The sequence below is a fragment of the Sander lucioperca genome, chromosome 9 (assembly GCF_008315115.2).
Source record: "Sander lucioperca isolate FBNREF2018 chromosome 9, SLUC_FBN_1.2, whole genome shotgun sequence".
NCBI lineage: Eukaryota > Metazoa > Chordata > Actinopteri > Perciformes > Percidae > Sander > Sander lucioperca.
Window position 1 is genome coordinate 37,284,764 of NC_050181.1, and position 24,774 is coordinate 37,309,537.

The 24,774-nt window shown below is 41.4% G+C and overlaps 2 protein-coding genes across 4 annotated transcripts; both read right to left on the reverse strand.

The window, feature by feature from the left end:
* Positions 1–262: 262 nt before the first annotated feature.
* Positions 263–3,575, reverse strand: LOC116037439 (relaxin-3 receptor 1-like). Its single transcript, XM_031281343.2, has 3 exons — positions 3,050–3,575; positions 1,563–2,006; positions 263–1,063 (listed from the first exon to the last, which is right to left on the reverse strand). The coding sequence occupies exons 1-3, from the start codon at positions 3,356–3,358 to the stop codon at positions 452–454; spliced, it is 1,365 nt and encodes a 454-aa protein (XP_031137203.1). The 5' UTR covers positions 3,359–3,575; the 3' UTR covers positions 263–451.
* A 2,438-nt stretch (positions 3,576–6,013) lies between these two features.
* LOC116037440 (cyclic AMP-responsive element-binding protein 3-like protein 3-A) lies at positions 6,014–24,183 on the reverse strand. 3 transcript variants are annotated; one of them, XM_031281345.2, is made up of 10 exons: positions 23,921–24,183; positions 13,093–13,191; positions 12,439–12,712; positions 11,894–12,015; positions 11,468–11,578; positions 10,768–10,874; positions 8,938–9,006; positions 7,881–7,953; positions 7,238–7,331; positions 6,015–7,142 (listed from the first exon to the last, which is right to left on the reverse strand). In XM_031281345.2, the coding sequence occupies exons 2-10, from the start codon at positions 13,177–13,179 to the stop codon at positions 6,946–6,948; spliced, it is 1,134 nt and encodes a 377-aa protein (XP_031137205.1). In that variant the 5' UTR covers positions 13,180–13,191; positions 23,921–24,183; the 3' UTR covers positions 6,015–6,945. The 3 variants fall into 3 exon arrangements, with proteins under 3 accessions (XP_031137206.1, XP_031137205.1, XP_031137204.1); XM_031281344.2 differs by lacking the exon at positions 23,921–24,183 and adding an exon at positions 15,460–15,633; XM_031281346.2 differs by lacking the exons at positions 13,093–13,191; positions 23,921–24,183 and adding an exon at positions 15,460–15,633 and having other exon boundaries at positions 6,014–7,142.
* Between the last annotated feature and the right edge of the window lie 591 nt (positions 24,184–24,774).

Below are 24,774 nucleotides of genomic sequence, written 5' to 3' on the forward strand. Positions count from 1 at the left end.
GAGACCACTGAGGCCTATATAGAAGAGACTTTAGATACAGTATTAGGAGACCACTGAGGCCTATATAGAAGAGACTTCAGATACAGTATTAGGAGACCACTGAGGCCTATATAGAAGAGACTTCAGATACAGTATTAGGAGACCACTGAGGCCTATATAAAAGCATCCAAAGAGCACCATGTCATGGGACATTTAAACAAATCAGTGAAAACACCTTGAACTGTGAAATTTCCCTTAATACTTTTCCTGTTGAACGAAAATAATCGTTTCCCGATTCCATTGTTTTTGTGATCGTTAGAAGCCGAAATTGAAATCGTGATCAAGAGTTGAGTTGAGAAGATGGATACCACTGTATCCATCACTGTATGGAGAGTGGTATCAATATTCTCATCTAACTCTCAGCCAGAAAGCAAATAATTGTTTTCCAAAATGTCAAACTTTTCCTTTTCCATCACATATTGCTGTCTTTGTGAATCATAACCAGGCTGGGCGGTGCGTCTGCCACTCTTCTCTCTCTCAGACCCTGAGTGAGAACATTTTGGACGGACTGAGACACTCTGAGCAGGAGCTCCTTCAGTCCAGCTCTGTACTCTTTTCGGATCAGGCAGTAGAGCACCGGGTTAAGACAGCTATTTGCATGAGCTAAGCACACAGTCAGGGGGAAGGCGTAGGCCTGGGCGTTGTAGAAGGCTTTACTAAAGGGCACCAAGTCAAATTTGATCAGCACCCCCCACAGGGTAAGAGCCTGGTTGGGTAGCCAGCAGATGAAGAAGGACAGGACTATGATGGTGACAGAGCGGGTGACTTTGGAGCGGCGGCGAAGGCGTCCTCTCTCAGACTCAGACCTCTCTGTGTCACTCGCGCTGACCGTGCTGCCTACGATACGCCGGCTCAGGATGAACCTCAGGAGGAGGAGGTAGCACACGGAGATGACAATCAAAGGAACTACAAATCCCAGGAGGACTTTCTGTGTTTGATAGAGTCCGAGCAGGACCTGAGGATCCCAGTGGCTTGAATCGGAGTCAGAGAAGCGCACTAAGCACAGCTCGTCATCTGTAGACACCTGTAAGCACAACAACATAGAGGTTGCAAACCCAAACAGAAAGCGTGAAGCGAATGAAATAAGGCTGGGTTTAACAAGATTTAAATCGATTTTTATTTGAATGATCCAATATCGATTCATACAATCCAGAATCGATCTTTGTCTGCGAGGGAAAGACTGGCATGGCCATTTTAAAATTCACTGACTGTAGAGTCTGGAGAGCTGCACTTTATTGTGTGTTCATGTTAAATAAAAAGTGCATTAATGTAACTGCTTTGGGTCAATTCTTCATGTAAACATTGACATTTTGAATAATGCAACAGGTTACAGGAAACATTGTACAATTGTAGAATCTCTTTCATATCCAAGCAAAATTGGTTTTGCAACTGAAATATCCCAAATCGTCATTGAATCGGAAATATAATCGCATCAGGACCTTGTGAAACGGAATCGATTTGGGAAATCAGTGGCAATACCCAGCCCTAGAATCAAATCGGGGGTCAGTATGAATTCAACACACCTGGACTGTGGTGGAGTAGAAAGCATGAGGCAGCGTAGCCACCAGTGACACCACCCAAATGGTTAAACTGGCCCATTTGGCATGAGCAGTGGCGATGCCAGGGCTGCCCATCTTCAGAGAGGTAACCAGGGAGTGGTAGCGGGTCACGCTCATGGCGGTGAGGAAGAAGACGCTGGCGTACATGTTCAGGGTGGTGACCGAGCTGACGATCTTGCACATGACCTGGCCAAAGGGCCAGCGGAAGTCCAGCACCGTGTCCACAGCCCAGAAGGGCAAGGTGAGGACAAACTGGAGGTCTGTCAGCGCCAGGCTCATCACGAAGCAGTCGATGGAAGAGTGGTGATGGCCCCGGCGGCGCGAGTGCAGCAGGAAGAGGGCCAGCAGGTTACCCACAAGCCCCAGAACACACACCACCAGGTAGACCAGGGCGATGACAACTCGTACCTGCAGTTGTGGAAGAAGTACTCAGATGAGTAAAAGTACTAATACCACATTACATACAAGTTAAAGTCCTGCATTGAAAATGTTTAGTAATGTTAGGGCTGCACGATATGAGGAAATTATACAATTGGGATTATTTTGACTAACATTGCGATTGCGATGTTGGAGGGAATGATCATTTGTGCATCAGTATTTACATTTTCATTTAAAAATATTAAAATTTAAAAAATGAAAATGATTATAGTGTGATTTTTGCGAGGATCTGTGCAAAACAAAGATGTTTTTCTTTAGTCTGTAGCATACAATTTATAGGCTGGGATGTGTCTGTAGCACCACAGAACTTAATTCAGAGTGGTTTGACACATATTTTGCCTTTAACAAATATTGCGCCCGCCCCTGCGATTTGGATATTGCAGTAGTCCATATTTCGATTTCGATTGGATTGCGATTAATTGTGCAGCCCTAAGTAATGTTATGTAAAAATAAGTATCAGGAAAATGTGCTTAAATTATTATTAAAAGTAAAAGTAGGCTACTCAATGCAGAAAAATCCTCACATTTTAGAAACTGGAAACGATCAAAACAGCTGTCAATCAACTAAGACTTTAATGGCTAATCATTTTCAGCTGTACTTGTAGGCCGTTATATTGTTGGGAAGTTACATTTATAATAAAACATATTTTATAAACTACATATGTTTTGTGTGCTAAAGTCTTTATTTGTAAAGTAAAGCTGTCAGATTAGTGTAGTGGAGTAAAAAGGGCAATATTTGGCTCTGAAATGTAATGGAGTAGAAGTTAAGGACAAGTACCTCAAATGTGTACATAAGTAGGCTACAGTACTTGAGTAAATGTACCTGTCAAACACATACAATCATTTTGTGTTTCGGCATCTTGGACCTAAATAGTCACACAAGTGCACACAAGGAAATTCAAAAAGTCAAAATACAACATGTATCCTCCAAGCACTTTTCTTGTTTGGGCGATTCATGCTAAATGAATTTCCATTTCTATCCATCTGGATTTGTACATTCTTAACTAAACCTACTGCCAGGTTTGCGCCGTCTGCGTGCAGGTCCAGCGAGGACTCCTTGGAGAGGATGAGGAGCCAGCAGTTGAGTGAAAGGTTCAGAGCTGCGAGATTAGAGGCTGCTCCCGTGAGGCTGACAACTCTGGAGATGTCGTCCTCTTCTCCTCCGCACACGTTCAGAGCGCCCAGGGACCCAGAGGCGCTGCTGTTGCTCTGCATGCTTCTGCAGAGGAAAAGGCTTCTTTTGTTTAAAAACAAGTTCACGGCAGCTTTCCCGTCCTCTTTGCGGCTAACTTCCAGAGTGTGGGTGCGCAGGTGTGGACGCATAAATCCCCATCTCCTTCGTTCTGTATTTAGTTTGGTTCAAAGCCTCAGAGTTGCACGAGTTATCCGAGTCATTTCTAAACTTGCTCGGATTTTACACGCGGGGACACCGTGATTTATCCGTGTCAGCCTACTTAGGAGAGTTCTGCTGAAGTCTGTCGTGATGCAGACGTATCTTCTGATGCTGACAGCTTGCTGAGGCTTTTATACTCGCTGGGGCTCTCCTCCACCGCTCGATGGCGCACTGCCGGAGCGCGCACATGGAGGCTGCAATATATGTATTACTACTATTGATACAATGATTATTACAGTAGATACTGAACATTAATGAAGCTCCACTACATTTGTTTTTGTTAAACTCAGATTGAGCCACTTCTCTGCTCTGTTTCCATTAAAAGATACAATCAGATGTCGTCGTCGCCCCCCCCCCCCACCCCCCTGATGACTCATGGATAAACAAACAGGGAAAGGCTTGTGGTGTATAGTGGGAGAAATATTAGCAGTCTGATGCACTGCAAAAGAGTGTTTTCTGAATTGTCTTTGCTCTTAGGTAAATGATGGTTGTTGCTCAGAAAAACATGACTTCCAAAGTGTGTTTCCGCTTTATTTAAATTGTATTCGTATGCTATAAGTCTGCTATTCATTGTTTTTCATTTGTTTTCCCTTTTTGATGGAGCCAGCTAATGTTATGTCCCAATATCACCTGTAATATTTCTGCATATAATGTGAAGGTAAGTGACTCAGGGTGGTATTTTCAGAAAGGTTTCCTAGGCCTTCAACGGATGATAAATTAGATTTCAGACAGCTTTCAGTCTTTGTGAGGGAGCCATAGAGAGGTGTGTGTGTGTGTGTGTGTGCGTGTGTGCGTGCGTGTGTGTGTGTGTGTGTGTGTGTGTGTGTGTGTGTGTGTGTGTGGGTGGGTGGGTGGGTGGGGGGGGGTGTTTGATTTGCATTTGTTATAGGTCACTGTCAGTATTCACACAATGCACCGCTTTTGTCAGCTCAGCTGTGCGTGAGTTGAGAGAAAAGGAAGCTAGAAAATGAGAATCTCAGCACTTTATAATAATAGGGTTGTTGAAAGCAAGGGCGCTTAACCATGTCTGATCAGTCTCCTCTAATTTGTCACTTGGTAACTGCTGATGATTTCGGTTTTGAGTGCATCTTTCCGCGTCACACCCTAAAAAGTGTCAAAAGAGTAATTTTCTCAAGGAGCCTCAATAGTCCAGCCTGGATGTGGTAGGACACTCGTTGTTACTAGGTAACTTCGTAAGTGATCCTCTATCAACTTAATTGATTCGATTTAAAGTCCACTCAAGCCAGTTGGAAGCTATTTATTCTCATCCCTGTTTCTTTGTCTGGCTCTATTAGCAATCAGGAACAACTTGAAAAGAAAACAACAATAATTTGTTGACAGTTCCCTTTAATGTTTTACCAATACTGAGATGGATGGAAATGTAGATATGGTTGGAGTCCGACCCTAGCTCTCAGTGTTAAGCTGATCATTGGCATTCTGATGAAGCTTTCTAAGACTCTTTATGAGGTAATTTAATTTTCACTTAAAGCGTAACTCTCGCCAAAATGCAACCTAGGGTCTTTTTGTGAATGTACCCGAGTCAAACTTTAGTTTAAAAGCATATTTAGGATGGAAGCGCCACTTTTAAGATTTACCGTATTCTCGTTTTCGGTCAAATGGTCTTTTGAATGGGAGTGCTAGGGGCACTACTATGATAGCATCAAAATCAACATTTTTAAAACACTAAGAAGGCTCGACACAACATGAAACTTTGTTCGACGTATCACCAGGGGCTCTACACCTTAACTCCAGCATGAACATTGTTTGTGTACACAGAGTTTACTAAAAAGAAAAGTTTTGAACGACTTACTTTAGCAGCAGTTGTTTCTGGGCGCTACCATCTCCGAATGCAACGTAACAGGGAGGAGAGTAAAGATGGAAAGCTCCTAAAGCTTAGTTCCATATAAATGCACGGATAATTTGTTGTTTTGTCGTTAGTGAAAAACAATATTGACCTTGTAGTTGAAAAAGGAGCCTCATATAAGAATGACATTTCCTGCTATGGAGTCCGTTCATTTGCATTTGGAGATCGACACTTTTTGACTGGCGAGATGGTAGCGCCCGGAAACAACTACTAAAATAAGTCGTTCAAAACCTTTTTCAACTACAGTAAACTAGTTTCTAAAGCTCTTGATTTAGGCAGTGGTCTTCTTAGAAATCCACAGTGGTGGAAGAAGTATTCAGATCCTTTATGAAGTAAAAGTACCTAAACCACACTGTAAAAAGACTCTGTTACAAGTAAAAGACCTGCATTAAGAAAAATGTTACTTAAGTTTAGGTATGTGAGTATCATCAGGAAAATGTAATTAAAGTATTAAAAGTAAAAGTACTGAATGCATAAAAATACTCACATTTTAGAAACTGGAAACAATTAAAACAGTTCTGTCAATCAACTTAAGAGTTTAATCGGCTAATCATTTCAGCTGGACTTGTAGGCCTGTATATTGTTGGGTAGTTTAATTAAAAGTTTTGTGTGCAAACATCTTAATTTGCAAAGTAAGTAGTACATAACGCTGTCACATGAATGTAGTGGAGTAAAGTTTTGTATTAGGGACATGAATAGAGATGAGGAAGAAAACAATGTTCTGGACAGAATGTGAGACAGAACATTATGTCAGGTGCTGCACCTGCGAACCAGAGACAAGAATAACCACTGAAGTGCTTTTAATGGATGGACCTCATGTAACAGATGGCAGTCAGTCATTATCCCTTAATTGCATTAAATAACAGCAGGTTTTGCAACATGTTTTTGACCCCAATAGAGAAAGGCACTTTACATAGAGACATGTCCAGCCAATAATTGTATCTCCACAAATATAATAACAACTAAGTCTGTTGCTCTAAAATAGAGATATGATATCCACTATTTCTTTTAAACCCAAGCCCACTTTCCCATATTGACAGCTGGCATTAAACGGAGCTTATTATGACGTTTGTTTTGAAGTGATAAGTCATCCAGCAGCTTTTGCTCGAAGTAATTTATTCTTTGTGGCCAAATCATTTTAGTTTTTCACACGTTGCCTCATTATTACATGGCATTACTCTAAAAAACATTCCAAAACTCACTGGAGTACACATTTTAATTATCTCGTGCTTTGCCTGCATTGCACTGAACTGTTACAAAAAATGCAAATCATTTTGGAGAAACTTTTCAACATATACATTAAAAGTAAATAATAAAATACAGCAGTGAATATACATTTGTGTTGTTTAACAGATCCTACATGTCTACATCTTGCAGTAGTATATGTATAATACATGCTCCACCAGGTCCCTGAGGCTCCGTTTTCCAAAGCAAACGAAAAAATGACGACTGTTTGGATGACCTCCTCACCGACCTCCATCTAAGTGAGTAAATTGCAGTTAAATCTTTTAACTATAGCGGATTGTGTGTTGGAGCTGATGGCAAACACAACATAACACCTCACTCAGTCTCTGCAGTGAGAAACAGATGCTGAAAAGCAATCAAACTGCTCATTTAGATGCTGCGCCTGCAAGCAAGTCTGCTTTTCTTTTGCTAGGTCTTTCCTCCTGGGGGTCCCGAGGAGATCAGTGATTGTCCCGGTGCTTGTGGTGGTGAGAGGATTGGAAATCTACCGCAGGGAGATCCGCCCATCAGCCTGCACAGGGCCTCAAAGCCCCTGGAGACGGAGGAGAGAGGAAGAGGAGCGACGTCTCGCCCTTCGTCCGTCGACTGCAGGGTGCGGGACGGCACTGGGGGGGCAGAGACGTGGTGGAGAGGAGTGAGTGTGTGTTTGTGTGTGTTATAGAGAGAGAAAGTGCGTGTATGTGTGTGTATGTCTACACACCTTTGGTCTGTGTGTACTCTTCCTGGCTGGGTTGGCTGTAGGGGTCTGGCTGAAGATTTGAGGATATGAGCAGGGAGAAGGAGAGGAGCAAAACCTGGACATGAATAAAGACGGCAGGACAAAAACAGGCCAAGCACAGAGGACAGAGGACAGAGGACAGAGGGAAAGGACAGAAATCACAGGGGAAGAGGAAATTGAGTTGTTAGGCATGACCTACATACAATTTGGCACAAAAGATGAGCGCAGGTGCTAACATTCTCCATTTAAATGTTAAAGGTAATCATAGCAGTAGTGGAGCACAGGCAGTGGTTGAGGCAAGGCAGCTTCATCTTTAGTAGCACATTTCAGCAACAAGCCTATTCAAAGTGCTTTACAGAAAACATTAAAAAGCAGTTCAAAACAATTGTTTGAGAAACATCGTTGACAAACATTTGGTAAAGAAAATATATAGAAACCGCTAAAATAGAATAAGACAGGTATGAAATACACAAATAAAAGTTGGTTTCATGATGTGCTCAGGTTAGGCACTGTAGTGTCTATTACATATCAATACCTTTATCTATTATTTAGTTGTTGCAGATGATGCTGTCTAAGCAGATTCCCAATCGTGTAACTCAGTGTTGTGTTGTGTTGTATATCTCACCAGGATGCAGGTCCCTCTCTGTGTTGGGTTAGGAAGGAGAGCCTGTAGCCGGCTTAGCTGCTCCAGCAGATCACTGCAATACAAATACAGGCAGGACGATGAAAGAGACTGTGTAAAATGTTCACACAAGGGGCCACAGGTTCCTTGAAATATAGGCCTAATGATTTCAGCGTCTGTGATCACTGGCACCACTTCAAAGGGTACTTTGTAGGGTTTATTTCCTGTGTTGTGAGATCGTGCCTACAATGGAGTCTGTGACAGGAATAGCGACGATTGAAAGAGGGTGCTGAGGTGCATTTGTGGAACTGTTTTTTAAGCAGCGGTTGGCTCAAGTGCGTTACTGACCATTCGCTAAACCCCTCCCCTCTAACAGTGATTGTCCAATCATAACTTAGCCACCGTACCTGGGGATGGCTGTGATTAGAAACCTGTTGGTTTTCAACCAAACCAAACACCATATATTTAAACTAATACCAAAAGTAATATCAGGGCCAGGATTGCTGTTATTGACACTTTTTTATTGTAAAAAGCAGCTGTGATATGGTGCTAAAAGACTGAAGCTGAAACTGAATGTCCCAGGCAAAAGTCAGCAATGACATATTTCTCCCTCTTATGATAGTAGCTTAGCTGTGATGTAGGGGAGGGATATCATGTATGTAACCATCAAGAGCATATATAATACCCGTTTTACAGGGTCTTTATTTTAATACAAGTCAGCTGGAAACTGTGTTACTAACCAAACCACGGCGCTAACGTTAGCTTAATTAATAAGCTACAGCTGATGAAATCTGTCATATGTGTGTTATCATTTCAGATGGCAGAATATTGGTTTAAGTCATTATTAAACAAAAATAATTATGACAGCAGTCAGTGATTCCAGCCTTCTAGCCTTTTCTCTGTTCTACATCACTGCTGATTGCATGTATTGTGATGGGCATTTTCCAATTTTTCTGTCATTTTTATGAAAAGAAAAACCATATTGAAAGTAACAAAAAGAGCAATCAATAAGGAAAATAATCATTAGTTGCAGCCCTTGTTGGCTGATTTGAGGACTCACTTGTTGGTCTCCTCCAACTGCTGGACCCTTCCCTGCAGCTTGAGGTTGTGAGCACGGCATGCAGACACCCTGAAAGAGACAGAAGAGAAAGAGAGGGGAAATATATTTAACATGAGGAAAGAAGGGTATCATATAATACCGTGTTATAATGTTGTATTGTCTCCCCTTTGTTTCTTTCTTTGCCAATGTCCGTCTGAGTGTTATCTCGCAACACATATACAGTCTCAGAAGACTCCACTATTCTGAGATGAATCACTGATGGCAAGTTTTAGAGTCCAGTGATACAATCATCTAAAGGTCAGTATGAGTAAGATCAAGCAGTCCTACAAATAACGGGAGGGGACCCTGATAATCAAACCTGGACTGGTCTGACACACTGAGTCATGTGGGGATATTGCTGCATCAACATATGAATCAAACTACAAGCTCTACCACTCTGCACTGTTTGCGGAGGTGTGATGGGGAGGAAGAGCCAACATAGGGGAGGCAGGCAGGATTAACAAATTTGGTGACAAAGGCTGGCTGTGTGATAGGGCTCATTCTGCACAGCCTGGAGGCAGATGAAGAGGAGGAGGAGGAGGAGGAGGACTAAACTGAGCACCATCTTGGCAAAACCTCCTGCCCCTCTATTGTGAGATGTTGCATCTACACAGCATCTTCAACTTCCGCCTAATCCCCGCTCCAGCTGCAACACAGAGCGGTTCAGCTGCTAGTTTGGGCTGCTGGCTATCACATTATACTGTGTTTCTGTCCTACCCCAGATCAGGCTAAGACACAGCTGCACTGTTTATGTACAATTTTCTGATTGCGCTGGAAACTCTTTACATTCTTTCTTCATTATGTGTCAGTCCTTAGCTACCTATTTCATAATTTTCTTTTACAAATATGTTTGCTACACTAGACATGACTCAATCACCTTCTATTAGTCCATATGTATATGGCAGTCACGGAATGTAACTAAGTACAAATTTAAGGTACTTTACTTGAGTCTTTTCTTTTCCTGCCACTTTCTACTTCTACTCCACTACATTTCAGAGGGAAATATTGTACTTTTTACTCCACTACATTCATCTGACACCTTTAGTTACTTTACAAATTAGGTTTTTGCACATAAAACACATTAGTTTATAAAAAAAAACACAATGTTTTATTATAAATGTAACTACCCAACAACATAAAGGCCTAGAGGTACAACTGAAATGATTAGATGATTAAACTCTTAGTTGATTAACAGAAATGTTTTGATCGTTTCCAGTTTCTAAAATGAGTATTTTTCTGCATTGAGTACTTTTACTTTTAATACTTCAAGTACATTTTCCTGATGATACTTACATACTTTTACTTAAGTAACATTTCCAATGCAGGACTTTTATTTATAACAGAGTATTTTCACAGTGTGGTATTAGTACTTTTACTTAGGTAAAGGATCTGAATACTTTTTCCACCACTGGTACTGTACATGGTCACAATCTACAATATGTTTTATTTACAATCAGGATAATTGCAATTGCGGGAGACCGTTGGTTGAAAATGTTAATTATCAAAAATATTTTTCTATAAGAAAAACACTCGAACACTGGTTATCAGCAAAAGTTAAAGCTTCCATGAAGTCTGCTTCATCAACAATGATAAAAAAAAATTGTAAATTGGACATTTTCTTCTTTAAAAATGTTCCCTTCCTAATCAAGTGTATGACAAAACTGGTTCATTATAGAGTGCTTCAGTTCAGAGCACAACAGATGACTAGAAATACAGGTTTCATTTTCTAGGCCAGTGTTTGCAGAGATAATATCGTGTTGAATGAGGATGCTGAGTGCAGTCGGCTCCTACCTTCCCTCCAGATTTTGAACATATTCCCTCTTCTTCTTCCGACTTTCTTGAGCTGAGCGCTTGTTGCGGATTTTCCGCTGGATCTTCTTCAAAACCCTCTCTTCAAACTTGTCAGGGTGATGAAACACATGGGAGGATAGGGACAAGAGAGAATCAAGAAGAAAGGGGTATAAGAGGGGAAACTAGGTTGGAGGGGTGGGGGAGGGGGGCGGCAACTGGTAGAGGTTGTGTAACTGGGGCTACAGATTCAGATTTTGATGCATGCATGTGTGTGCCAGAGAAAGGAGGACGTATGTGTGTGTGTGTGTGTGTGTGTGTGTGCGCGTGTGTGTGTGTGTGTTTAACTATATTCGTGGGGTCCAAAAACTGGGAATACAGTATACTTGTGGGGTCCGGACAGCTTTGTGCTGCCAAAATGCTGGACCCCACAACTTTAAAGGGCTGTTTGAGGGTTAAAACTTGGTTTTAGGATTAGGTATATAATTAGGTTATGGTTAGGGTGAGGGTAAGGGTTAATGTTAGGCATTTAGTTGTGATGGTTAAGGTTAGGGTAAGGGGCTAGGGAATGCATTATGTCAATGACGGGTCCCCACAAAGATAGTAAAACGCAGTAAGAGTGTGTGTGTGTGTGTGTGTGTGTGTGTGTGTGTGTGTGTGTGTGTGTGTGTGTGTGTGTGTGTGTGTGTGTGTGTGTGTATACCTTGGACAGGGGCAGTTTGCTGGGTAAGTTCACCCCTTCTTTAGCCAGAAGCTTCTTCTCATCCTCATTAAGAACAAGCTCTTGCAGGGAATGCTGGGGGAATCGCTGCGCCTGCGAACCAGATGGACAGAATATTCCAGTGACTTTCCGTGCAGTTTACCAAGAGGCGGCACTGGAGTGGAGCAGTTCATAAAATTCTGTTCATTTTGTGCAAAGTGTTCTCTATTGCTCTCAGAGTGGGACAGGTCATGACAAAAATGTCTCTGGTCAAATTATTCAGAGAAGCAATGGACCGTACAGTTCATTCATATTTCATTTATTCAGAGGACTGAGACTGAAATATTTTTTTATTTAATGTCCCCATTAGTAAGAAAGTTTAACAAGTCTCATTCTTTTAACAGATATATTCAACTCTTCTCTCCTTACTGTCTGTCCCGGACTGGAAAGCAGCAGGTCCTTCACCGTGAGAGCCTGACTGGACGACAGAGGGGAGGTTTGGTTCCTAGTGAGGTAGTGTGCAATGCCCAACTGCTCATCGGACTCCCAGCCTGCAGATCGAACCAGTAAAACAGCAGGTGATGATTCACAAAATTGCCCCATACCATTTATACAAAAACACAAACTATGCTTTTGTCTTGGAATAGACCTCTGTCAGATTTTGAGAGGCGTTCGTCAGGCTCAGCCCACTCGTCAGTTCCAGTAATTGGTCATTGAGTCCGACTGCCCACTGGCCGATTCAACAAGTCAAATTGGCCCAAATGAAGGCCGACGGCTCCTCCGACTGACGACGGCACGGAACACACTTGAGTCACCGACCTCGCCAGACTGTCCGACGGCCGATAATTGGGTTGGTGTGTCAGAGCCTTAACGTGACATTATGCTCACTATTGAAACAATTAGCTTTTTTTCCCAGTATAAAAGGCTAGTATTATACATCATACTTTTCCTTTTTACTCCAAGTCTTGTCTTACCTAGATCAATGGAAACGTCAGACATCTTTTCATTTGGTGGTGGCTTGTTCTCCGGAGCTGGAGGCTGAGGGAAACACTGCGTATTAAAGGCTGGAAAGGCTGTGCAGAAGGGCGGGTGATAGCTGTCTTTGGGATCTGTCGGGGTGTCCTCATTGATGCCACTGTCAGTGGTGCAGGGGGACCACAGGGGGGACGCTGGAGCCGAGGAGGAGACGCTCCCACCCAGCAGGGAGTCCAGGAAGTCATCAGCAGCACTTCCCTCAGTGCTCAGGGTCTGAGGGGAAAGAGGGTATGCAAGCATTTCCCCATGACACCACCACTGCTGGATATCCTGGCTTAATCAATTAACCATATCCCCACACAAGCACAGACAAGAACGCAAACACACCAGTCATTCAATTCCTTGAGCGCATTTTCCCGTGACTGTTTGTCTCATTGATGTCAGTCACAGTTGCAACCATACAGAGAAACCCAATGAAACTGAATGAGCTCCTATATATCCCAAGATCCAGCTCAATAACCCATGACCCCTGTTGAGAATCCAGATCACACTCTGCAGTCAGATTTCGATAATGAGATTTGTGGTGGCGATCATGTTGTCCCCTGAGTGACTCTGCTCAGGAGCGGACTATGCAGAATGACGGCCGTACTCACTTCATGAATTGTGATAGTCCATGATTGGTTGCTATGGCAACCGGTGGTTTCATCTGTGTTCCTGAGCAGGAGGTCAATGAGGTCCATCCCACCATGAACCTGAAACGAAGAACTACTCTGAGCGATGGGTCTGAAGAAGAGGTGCCTTGTAGCACCCAATAATGTAATAAATTCCTGAAAATGTAAAAACGCCTGAAGATATAATAACATTTCAACCTGATCGACAATGTAATAAAACCCAATAATGTAATAACTTCACCAATAGTGTAATAAAATGTCCTGACTGATATAACATTGTCGCCGATAATGTAATACCTTTCAGGTGGGTCACTTTTTTTTCAAAACTGATGATTTTGACGGATAAAGAAAAAAAAAAGTGATCTTATCTAGCAGGGCAGCTGGATTCTCTCGATAATCTGAAAGAATGGCAGAATCACATATCACACGAAAATCCATTTTGTCCAGGCCATGGGTGTATTCTAAGAAAAGTTCAGGCCCTCAGGAAGTTCACTCAGCCTTGCAGCCATTTTTGGTTTCCAGTGGCCACTCGCAGTATTGAAACAAAAAATCCCCCTGAGGCCCAAATAGGATTTACCCCTGTAGGATATATTTTGTCAATAAAGTGAGTAGAAGCTTTAAAATCCTAACTGGCCATTGTTGTCTGCTCTTCCTGACTGTTTGTGAGAAAAGCCATCTGGCAGATATAATTTGAAAGAGGAGTACCAGGACATTGGGAAGATAATTTGAGCTAATCGAAGAACTCTTAGATCGGGGGGGGGGGGCAGGGAACAATGGCCAGTGTTTCGCAAGTGGCGAGAAGTGTAATACAAGTTATGGAGTGGCCTTGGCTCTCACAGCTCCCTTAAGTCTGCAGAAGATAAAGAAATACACAGGTATTCAGTAATATGAACATCGTAAAACATTTTGTAACCAGTGTATATATTTTTGGTAAATGGAATGCAACCTAGAAATCCCAACAGTAACAATTTGTGTGTTTCGGCCTGGGAAATGGGAGAGCCAAGTAACATTCCGTACATTGCGCGATATCGTGGAAGGGCCCGAGTGGAGCCGAGAAGCTCTGGACTACATCCAAAACTGATAACAGCACCACCAAGACGATGGGACAGAAATGGATATAAGGACAGGTTTTTAAGATAGCGGCATCAGATGCCAGACGGGACTCTGTCTGTTTTGCTAGGAGAAAGATAGACTTGTCTTGTAATATCTGATCCGTGTACACGCAATTGTAATTGCAATATCATTTTTCACTAAAGCTTGTTATAATTTTAACTGAATGAATCTTGAGTTTTATTTTCTGATCTACCAGTAAACAAGCACTTAAAACGAGGGTGTAGTGACCTTAGAGTTGGAGTCAGGTTACTCTGGCCTCTTTGGGCCATACCGGTCATCGGTCACATTTTTACACAAATTCTTACACCCCATTGCCACCATTGTAAAAGAGCCATCTGTAAAACCCAAGCCAGGACACCAAAAAATGCAAACAAGGTTGATTATGACTTTCTATTATGAATTCTTATTTCCATGGACTTTTTTATGTGAAAAACTTCCCTAGAGCTGAGAAAAGACTTAAAAACCTGCAACGTCACCACAATGTAAAGTCTATGGCCTGAGCGTGAACTCGCGAGCGTGGCCAGCGGGAGAAACACACTACTGCGCTGCCGAACTGAATAGGCGCCATTTTGGATCCGGTATCCAGTTATTATTATACATCGATGCTGATGAATATATGCAGCAGCGTTTCTCCTGCTGCCTGCCAGGTATTTTTTGAAAGTGCCTGCTCTTTTTCAAACAGTTTCCAATGAAGGCTTCGTCAGGTTAATAAACTCTAGACTTTATGTAGAAGTTGACATTTACAACAGATGGTAAGTGTGTACGTTGTTATCAGGTGAAGAGAGCGAGCGAGCGATGGGCAAAACAGTCGATTCAATCTCCAAGAAATATACTTTTTCATCTGAGTCAACAGTGATTCTTATTGAAAAGATGTTATTACAATATCAGTCAGGACATTTTATTACATTATTGGTCAAGTTATTACACTATTGGGTTTTATTACATTTGATCATGTTAAGTTAATTGTACTACATGTTTACATCAGTGAGTGCTACAAGCCTGTGTGCTCTTACTGCTTGTTTCTAAACAGTATGACTCATATCTTCAGTTTGGGTGTTGTAAACTCAGGTTGCTCAATCCCACACTTGCATTTGATCAAATCAATACACATCCACTTTAATCTCCTTTAAAACTGTTAATTTTCTTTACACAAACTCTATACACTACAGTCTGAATCATTCTCTCACCCACAAACCAGTAGTTGCACCCAGTTATCCGATTACAAATCTGTCTTACCTGGTCTGTATTCAGAGTCATAATTCCAACGTGAGAGCAGAAGCTGATGAAATTACAGTGAAACGATCCAGCAGGATTAAAAAAAATACACAACCAGACCAATACGTTCCTCTCTGAGGCTTTGATGTTTGAGAGGAACGCCTGAGTCTGTTATAAGGGAAAAAGTTGAAAGGCTATCTCACACAACTGTATTCCCCAAACCCAGCTGATCACTGTCCAATCAAGTATTTAGCAGACAGCTGGAGGAGCCAATCAGCACAAAACAAAGACTCATTGACATATTAATTACTCAAAGTTGTTTACAGGTAGCCTAGAGTGACCTTTGATATCATGATAAGGATTTGATTCCCTGGGTGGTTTCACATTCATTTTTTGTTGGGCAGGGCTGATTTAGAGCTATTATTTTTTATTGCTTTCAAAGGCACAAGGTGGAGAAAGTCACGTTTTTAACTTCATCAGACCTTTCAGTATAAAGCTTAAGTTTTGTTTCAAGAGATTTTTGCCTGATCCATCACTCAGGGTGATACAAACTCACTGATGAGGGAAGCTCTTTTCTTCACTCATCAGCTTCACTTACTGTATGCTTGAAATCAAACTGATTATTTCACGATTATTATGAATATCAATAGGTAAATATAATTATTTCCCACTCAGTTCTGGGGACTGGGAGCCCCACCATCATAAGACAGTTAACAGGAGAGGCACCAGACAAAACATATTTGTGCCATTTCTCAAAATATGTTTATTTTTAGCAGTGCTAGCAGTGTGGCTGTACGGACGGCAGAGTATATATATCAACAACTATTAGATAAATTGCCACGACATTTGGATACAGCTCTTTATTCATAGTCCTCAGAGGATGAATCATATACTTTGGTGATCCCCTGACTTTTACAGCACCATGAGGTCGACATTAGTGGTTTTGAGTGAAATGTCTCGACAACTATTGGATGGATTGTCATGAAATTTGGTTGCAAGTGGGCATTGCTTTGTTTTAAAGGGACACAACTGCCATTTCACACTTCTTAGAAGGTCTGCCATACGTTTACAAAACTCACTCTAAATTCAATTTAAGTACGTAAACTTTTTTTTCCTCCAATTCTTTGTGTTCTTTGTGAGACACTCACTGCTGTGGAGTTTCCATCTATTACTAAAGTTGAACAATGACCATTTATTTTTGCTTTTCTATAGACCTCACCACGGCTTACCGTTTCTCATCTTTATAGCCATAATTAGGAGCATCTGTTTCGAAGAATACACACCATAAAGCAAAGAAATTACGTAACATGTTCTCTGAGCAGTAACACACGAGGAACATGCACACTTGTAAAGACATATCTAACTATTATCACAGTGGGGAGGGACTCTTTCAGTAGCAGAGCTATGATACTTGAGTTCAGAAAAAGTAGAATCACTAGTCTGTAGTCTAGTTTTCAGAATGAATACCATCAACACAATCCTCCCATCACTCTCTCGACTTCAAAGTATTGTTACACTAGGGAACGGGACTCAGCCTCATTTGTAGATCTGGGAGCTCAAATAATTGAAAGCCATTTTCTTTTCTCTTCAGATGATTTCTTCTGACATTTTTACCTTCATCAGACATCAGTAGACGGAGACATGACATATTTTTGTTTTTGATTTTTTTAAAGTTTCTTTTTCTCTGGGTCCCCTAGTAATTCAGAATCAGGCCTGCATTTTTATATGGCGCGAACCTCTGGGAGTAATTTTCAGTATAAACTACAACTGACATAATGTGAATAAATCAAACTCTGAAGCAGCTCTGAAGGGTTAGATGTCAACACTTTGTGGAGACAGACATTAATTTTACAGCTCATGTGGGCTTTCAGAGAGTCTTTACAGTATATGAATACAATTCAAGAATCTCTAATGTTGAAAAATAAATAAATACATAAGGTTATAAACCAGTAAAAGGTTTGAGGTTAGTAAAATGAATCCCCTTGGAGCCAGTGTGAGTTATGGTTTCATTAGTCTGGATCGACGACGGTTAATTTACGGGATTGTTCCGGTGCTGCCCGGAAGTTCCGCTGAATGTCCCTGAATCTTCCGCTTTCTTTGTGTAAACTTACGTTAAACTCTGGGCCGTGCAACAAGGCAGGCCTGCTTGGTTCTTTGGGGGAATGATTGTAAAGATTTACAAAGAATATGTTTACTGCATTCACTCTCAAACTGGGATGTTTTGGACTGATTGGCGGGATTGCTATGGACGAAGTACACACAGCGTCACACTGGTAAGAGCAAATTTATTCCACCATGTATCCAGCTAATTTAAATAGCTCAGGTTAATGCATTGTGTGAACAGTTAACTTCATCTAATATTGTATGTGGCGTTTTCCTTTACGGCAGGGGTGTCAAACACAATTTCACTAAGGGCCACACTGGAAAAAGAGAATCACATCAAGGGGCAGACATGTATAGTTTAGTGACATGCTTTTATTTAATCAAAAAAGTAAAATATTTTTGACTCAATTATTGCATGTGCTAATATAGTCTTCTCACTTACAGTTTGGTCCACATAAAGCCCTGAAAAAGTGAGCAAAAACGTTCCAAAGCCATCCTAAAAATTTAGCAAATCAAGCAAAACAATAATTACATTTTCTACGTAGGCTACCACACAGCTGACTCACAACAACCTGTTTCGCAACCTGAATATGAAAACTATCTGGTTCTGTGGGAATTTCTGAGTCTCAAAGTCGGCAAACTTGCCAAATTCTGCTTTGAGTGTCGCGTAATTGCTAGTTGAAAAACAGTTTCCCATGTTTTTGGTTTGGCACACAACTAGGTGGGCCAAAAATGTTTGTGTACCTAAATTGATAGGCGGGCCGGATCAGAATTTGCAAGGGGCTGGATTTGGCCCGCGGGCCTTGAGTTTGACACATGTGCTTTACGGGTTGCAAATTTTCCACCTAAACAAGTTCCTTCCTCAGACCATTTTGCAGAGCCACCGTCGCTGCGTCCGGAGCTCAGCACCACCCAAGTAATTACGATTGGTTTAAAGAAATGCAAACAACCCCCTGACCGTTTTTTCTACTGTCCAGGAGTGTATGCTCCTGTTGCCAGTGCTCCCTTCCGCAGCGCTGAGGAGATCAACCCGTTCTCACTCCGAACTCGTAAAATACAGACGTTTGGACAGTGGCTCTCAGCGTCTCAAGCGACAAAAAAAACGCCCTTCAGCGTGTTTGTATAACGTACCGGGGAGAGCAGCAGCTACATGGGGTTTAGCAAGTAGTATGTAAGGACGAAATTCCGCGTAAGGAGGTTGGTTGGGGTGGCGGATGGGTCAAAAACAGGACTTTCACCCAGGAGACCGGGGTTTGTGTCCTGCATGTTACCTAAAGTCGCTTTCTTCTTTAACCATCACGTTATTCCCGCGTGTCACGGAAGCGTAAGCCCACCCACAACCTTTTCCTAAACCCAACCGTCCCATTCTTCCGCGTGTCAGGGAAACGTAAGCCCACCCACAACCTTTTCCTAAACTCAACCGTCCCGTTCCCACGTGTCACGGAGCTTTTCCTTAACATAACTACATCAAAAGGGACGCCAATAGTCCCGACCAAGTGCGTTTAGTTAAAACGCGTTATATGACGCTAAAGGAGACTTTTAACGTCAATAACAACGACAAAGGCACCTGACCAAGCGTCCGTATTTTACTAGATGGGAGTGAGAATGTGTCGAGGAGATAGATCTGGCAATGCGAGACTATAGTTTCACTGATTCTGATTCATGAAGTACCAGGCCTGATGGATCCATTTCTATTTAAACCATATGCAGTCATACTATCCCTCTTTCAAGCCCTTGCCTGAAGTGTATTTGTTGCATTAAAATCTAGTTTTATCTATGACAGAAAACCCAGTATTATCAGTACTGTAATAAGAAGGAATTGCATAGCAGCGGAGCTCTGCTATCTTTATTGTTGTTCTATCTTAGATTAAAGAGTTTCAAAGTACATGCAGATATTATCTAACCAGGACAAGCATATATCTGGATATCACTAATAGGTTGCAGTTCAGTACAGATAATTGCTGTGCTATTATTGCAGATTGCTGATGATATCATACTGTAAATCCGTATCATCGTGTCCATTTGGATGCATGTGACTGAGGGGCAAGAAGAGTTACATTCACTCATAGGTATATTTAGGATTAAGGGAAAGGATACATTCAACATTTCTGGAGGTGATTCACCAAATAACATGAAATGTACCATGAAATCACAATCAAGCTGCTGAATTTTCCCCCAATGATTTTATTACACCAGCACATATACGTATGAGTGCAACTTGAGTCCACCAAAAATGGTCTCACAGTTCACACAGTGTTATTTCCTCGACAAGGAGGTATAAAATTGAAAAAGGCACGTGTTGAAAATACTAGGTTGATCTGGTGGGTAAAGAAAAGTTACAGCTATGAATCCAGATAGACCTGTTTTTCACATCCATGGACAGGTAAGAAGCATAGAACGTGCTCTAAGAATACAGCGTTATCACTCCACCAGTCGTAAAATGCACGTTGGATGGCTCTTATCTGGAGCTCAGTGATAACTCTGATGTGCACAAAATGATTCAGTACCTGCAGCTTGTGGGAAATTCCCAGTGTGTCACATATAAGAGAAAGAAAAGCAATTTTGTGCTGTGTGAAGTGAAATTAGTTGCTCAAGTTTGTAGCACCTCTTAAAGCGTAACTCTCGCCAAAATGCAACCTAGGGTCTTTTTGTGAATGTACCCGAGTCAAACTTTCGTTTAAAAGCATATTTAGGACGGAAGCGTCACTTTTAAGATTTACCGTATTCTCGTTTTCGGTCAAATGGCCTTTTGAATGGGAGTGCTAGAGGCACTTTTATGATAGCATCAAAATCAACATCATGAGAGAGAGAGAGACATCATGGCTTGAAAACAAGCGAAGCATGGCAGTTGGTCAAAGCCACACCCTCCACCTTGCCACCCCCTCTCTCCTCCTCATGGCACATCCTAAGGAAAGCTCATTGTGGGACTGGCTCTAGTGGCTGTAATTCTGCACCAAGGCTGAATTTCGGGAAAGAGACTTCAGATACAGTATTAGGGGACCACTAAGGCCTATATAAAAGCATCCAAAAATCAGCATGTCATAGGGCCTTTAACATCATTTACACAAGATAACGGCCCCCCTGTGTGATAGAGCCGGGTTGGGACAAATGGGGGCTCATCCGTGTTCTCCCCGTTTTTGTTTCACAACCCGGCTCATAGGCTGTGACAAAAATGGGGAAAACATGAGAGTAGGCTGCCAAGCGATAACATATATTTAAACAACAAAATCAATTATTAGATTTTAAATTATAAGAAGAAAAAAAAATACATGCAGCCGCGTCATGCCACAGGCCTGCCCGAGAGAGTGAACTGCTGACAGCAGGAGCCAGGTGCAGCTCGTCAGCAGTAATCAGCACACGAGACCCCGGCAAAAAAACACAGGGACACCTAGTGGCAGGGAGGCTGGGGTCATCACATTATCCTTAACTTAAAGGACAAATCCAGCGCAAAATGAACCTAGGGTTTAAAGGTGCAGTAGGTAAGACTTATAAAACTAACTTTCTGTCATATTTGCTGAAATTGACCCTATGTTCCAGTAGAACTACATGAAGTAGGTAATTTTAAAAAGAGCTGGCTCCTCTGGCACCACCTACAGCCTGTAGTGTGATTTGCAAAAATCCACCGCTCCCTGTTCAGATGCACCAATCAGGGCCAGGGGGGGTGACTAACTGTGTGTCAATCACTGCTCATGCACACGCATTCATTCTCCCTTGTGGGGGGAGGGGCTTAGGAGACCGTTTTGGGCTTTAGCGGAAAGGGGGGAGGGACTGAGAAGTTGTCGATGTTCAAATTATTTGGCTAAGTCCTGGATCTTTGCAATCCTACCTACAGCACCTTTAATAACACATGTACCGAGTTCGACCGTTCTCTGGGATTTGTTTTCATGCTAATCGAATGTGACCAGTTTTATCACAAACCGCTAATTACCTTATAACACTAGTCGTCTGGGCAAGGGTAAAGTAAAAAGAAATCGCTATTTCTATACCACTAACAAGGCTCAAAATAGCACCACACTTCCACGGTAGCATAATGAGGGTCCCTACATGTCAATCGAAGCATTGAGAACTTTGTAAGTGTACAGACAGTTTATTAAAAAGATAGTTTAGAAAGACAGTACCTTTCACGTATACAGGCGGGCACCATGCAACGTGAGCTGAACTGTCACGTGGAATCTCCCATGGTCCGTTGTTTCCATGTAATTACATTTCACAAACGTAATTCCTATCGACCCATTGGGAAACCACGGACCATGGGAGATTTCAAGTGACAGTTCAGCTCACGGTGCCCGGCGTTCGCATTTGTGACGTGTCACGTAGGTGGCTTCTTGACTGCAGGACTTGTGAAGAATGTAAAGATCCATCCATCCATCCATCTTCGTCCGTTTATCCGGTGTCGGGTCGCGGGGGGAGCAGCTCCAGCAGGGGACCCCAAACTTCCCTTTGTAAAGATAGATGTAAAGATACAACTGGGAATTTGTTTCAGTCCCTTAGGTTTTTGGTCAGCTCTCCCATTTCCTTAAAGAGCTTGACCTGCAGTGACCCCATTACTAATGTTAAGTCTAAATTCAAGTCAGTTTCTGCAGTGTTCCCCAGGGAAGGGATGCAAAATATACAAATATGTCATTGGTATAGAAACCAATATTTAAATCATGCCCAATGTATAGTGGTGAAATATATATTAAGATAGATTTGAACATCTAATCCTATAGTTTTAATAGACTTTTATTATTCAGTATTCTAATCTTCTTCTTCTGTTAAATGTAGGAGCCAATGATATGCATTTCTAAAACATGTTGTGATGAGTGAAGGGGGCAGATATCAGATTCAGATTGCTCCACTTGTTTTCACTTGAAGCAGCAGTGTGACAGTCAACATCCTACAGAGGGAAGCTTCAGGACGACAGAAAATATAGGAAAACATGAAATGACGTGCCATATAACAGGCACTATTTTTGACACAAAGTAATCGGTGCTTATCTCCTTGAGCGACTGCAGTATTTGCACCAAGCATCACTGTTGTATTAGGTCAACTCCTCTGGTGGAAACGTGAGACAGTGCACAGTGCTACAGCAATGAAATGACCATGGAAATGATTGGTTTTTGGCTCTCACCAGAAACTTTAATATCTTGCCTCCTTTGTGTTTATAAATGTTTCCCTCTCAATTTCAATTAAGTTTGTGTGTTCTAGTTGAGATATGGAGACAAAAAAAGACAGTTAGACATACTTTGTAGAAGCTTGTAACAGATTCTTTTTTATAGTTAGATTTGTTAATGCTTTTTAGATCAGTTAAGTATTAATTGCAAATTTGGGGTTAAGTTAAGAAAAATACATTTTGCTTTTCCTCATTCCATTATAATTTTAATGTCCCATTTCAGGTTCTTTCAAGCATCCTGAGATGTTTTGTCCTGCTCTGCCCTCAACTGGTGAAAAACTGCTACAACATCTTAAAACAGTAAAGCCTCTGCTTTGTCAAAAGAGGGCTCATATTTTCCAAAGGGACAAAAAAGCTGCTTACCCTCTTTATTAAAGGCAATGGCAAACCCAACAGCAATGATAGTGCTCCAGCTGGTAGACCTTTCTTGATATGCACCTGCCAAAATGTCATCAACACGAAGACGATGATGTGGACAGGATGTCCATTTTGCTCAATTTTGTGACCAGTATCATAATCATGGGTGTGTGTGGGGGGGGAGCTTGTATGTGAGTGAATGTGTATGTTGTACTGCAATGTCTTGTCTTCTGTACTGTCCAGTCCTACCGAGGACCCTCTCGAAAATGAGATGACACATCTCAAGAGGTATTCCTCGTACAATAAATAAATATCAAATATCAATCACCATAAGACATGCAGCAATATAAAGCATTGAAAAGTAGCTGTCTGCATTTTCAACAGTTTTAAGAATTCACCTACAGACAAATTTTAGAGTAGAGAAAAGAAAGCTTTTTTATATTTGTATATAATTCATGAGTGTAAGTGAATATCTCCTACATTAAAGATGTGCCACTTTGCCCTTGATTCATACTTTGTAGACTGGTATAGGACTTACAACATATTTTTTGGACATGGAATTTGGAATGATAGAAAGTCACTTGCAGAGTTGAGCCTGAAAAGCTGAATCTGTCATGGCTTAAAATCTTAAAATTTTGCAGTAGAAGTGGTAAGGATCTTTAAATAGCCAAGTGTCTCCCAATTTTATCTTTGATTAATTTCACAAACCCATTGAAGGAGTTGTGTATTTGGAAGGAATAGATCCCTATGGATATCTCTGTGATGTTTGCTTGAACACAAGTGAGACAAAGGCAAGTGTACAGTAGGTCTATTAGATTGGTATACCCATCAGTGCCAAACAGACTGGGCAGTATGTGTTTGAACACTTACCAGTTGCTTGGCCAAGATACAACTTCTTTCTTGTAGTTTGTCTGGTTCCCAGTGATGAAGATCATTGCCGAGTCACTGTTGTCAGCAGGTTTGTCCTAAATCTAGAAAGTGGATGAATAAATAATGCTAAAACAAACTTGGAAAGATTGACACTTTCTTTCAGCTGTATGAATCAGATCCTAAATGTACTGTTTTGATATTTCAAATCCAATTTCACTTTTCTATTAGGCCTATCTAGTAAGAAAATCTCAGATAGCCTAACTGAGAAAGACCTGACAGACCAGAGAAATCAAAAAGACGTAGGTGTGTCATTTCAACCAAGTGGATAAGTACACACATCCAATGCTGACTCAAAATAACAATATATCTATATATATAAAAATTGAAAATCAAAACTACTATTATAAAAGTAACAAATACTTGCCGAACCCATGCTGCCCTGCAAAGTCAAAATGCAGTTAGGCCTACTTAATTAAAACTTAGTTAACACTAGAATCTGACTAATTGGCATATAAATTGCCATAAACATGTTCATGCCATAGAAATGTATAATTTTAAGAGAAAAAAAGAACATTTATTTTGCAGTTACAACTAAAAACATTGCTAAAGAGACCCAAATTCTTTAAAAGCCTATAGAGATAGCCACGGCTAATAGCCCTGATTAGCTTAAGCTACATTTAACTACTTACTTTCCCGGCTAGTTAGCTGTTTCTTGTCATTTAAATATATGAATTTGAATGAACTAGTTAACATTGTCATCCCACATCAATAAGAAAGCAGCTTAAAACACTTGTGGAAAACCAAAACGTTAAACTGGTCCGGTTGCCCAAAAGTAGCTAACTAACCTAACGTTA

Coding starts and splice junctions, on each gene's coding strand:
- LOC116037440 (XM_031281344.2), bottom strand. CDS start 15,480: ATGACTCTGAATACAGACCAG. Junction 13,192..15,459: donor TGACTCTGAATACAGACCAG/GTAAGACAGATT, acceptor TCTTCGTTTCAG/GTTCATGGTGGGATGGACCT. Junction 11,579..11,893: donor TTTCCAGTCCGGGACAGACA/GTAAGGAGAGAA, acceptor TCTGGTTCGCAG/GCGCAGCGATTCCCCCAGCA.
- LOC116037439 (XM_031281343.2), bottom strand. CDS start 3,358: ATGCGTCCACACCTGCGCACCCACACTCTGGAAGTTAGCCGCAAAGAG. Junction 2,007..3,049: donor CAGACGGCGCAAACCTGGCA/GTAGGTTTAGTT, acceptor CCACAACTGCAG/GTACGAGTTGTCATCGCCCT. Junction 1,064..1,562: donor TCTACTCCACCACAGTCCAG/GTGTGTTGAATT, acceptor TTGTGCTTACAG/GTGTCTACAGATGACGAGCT.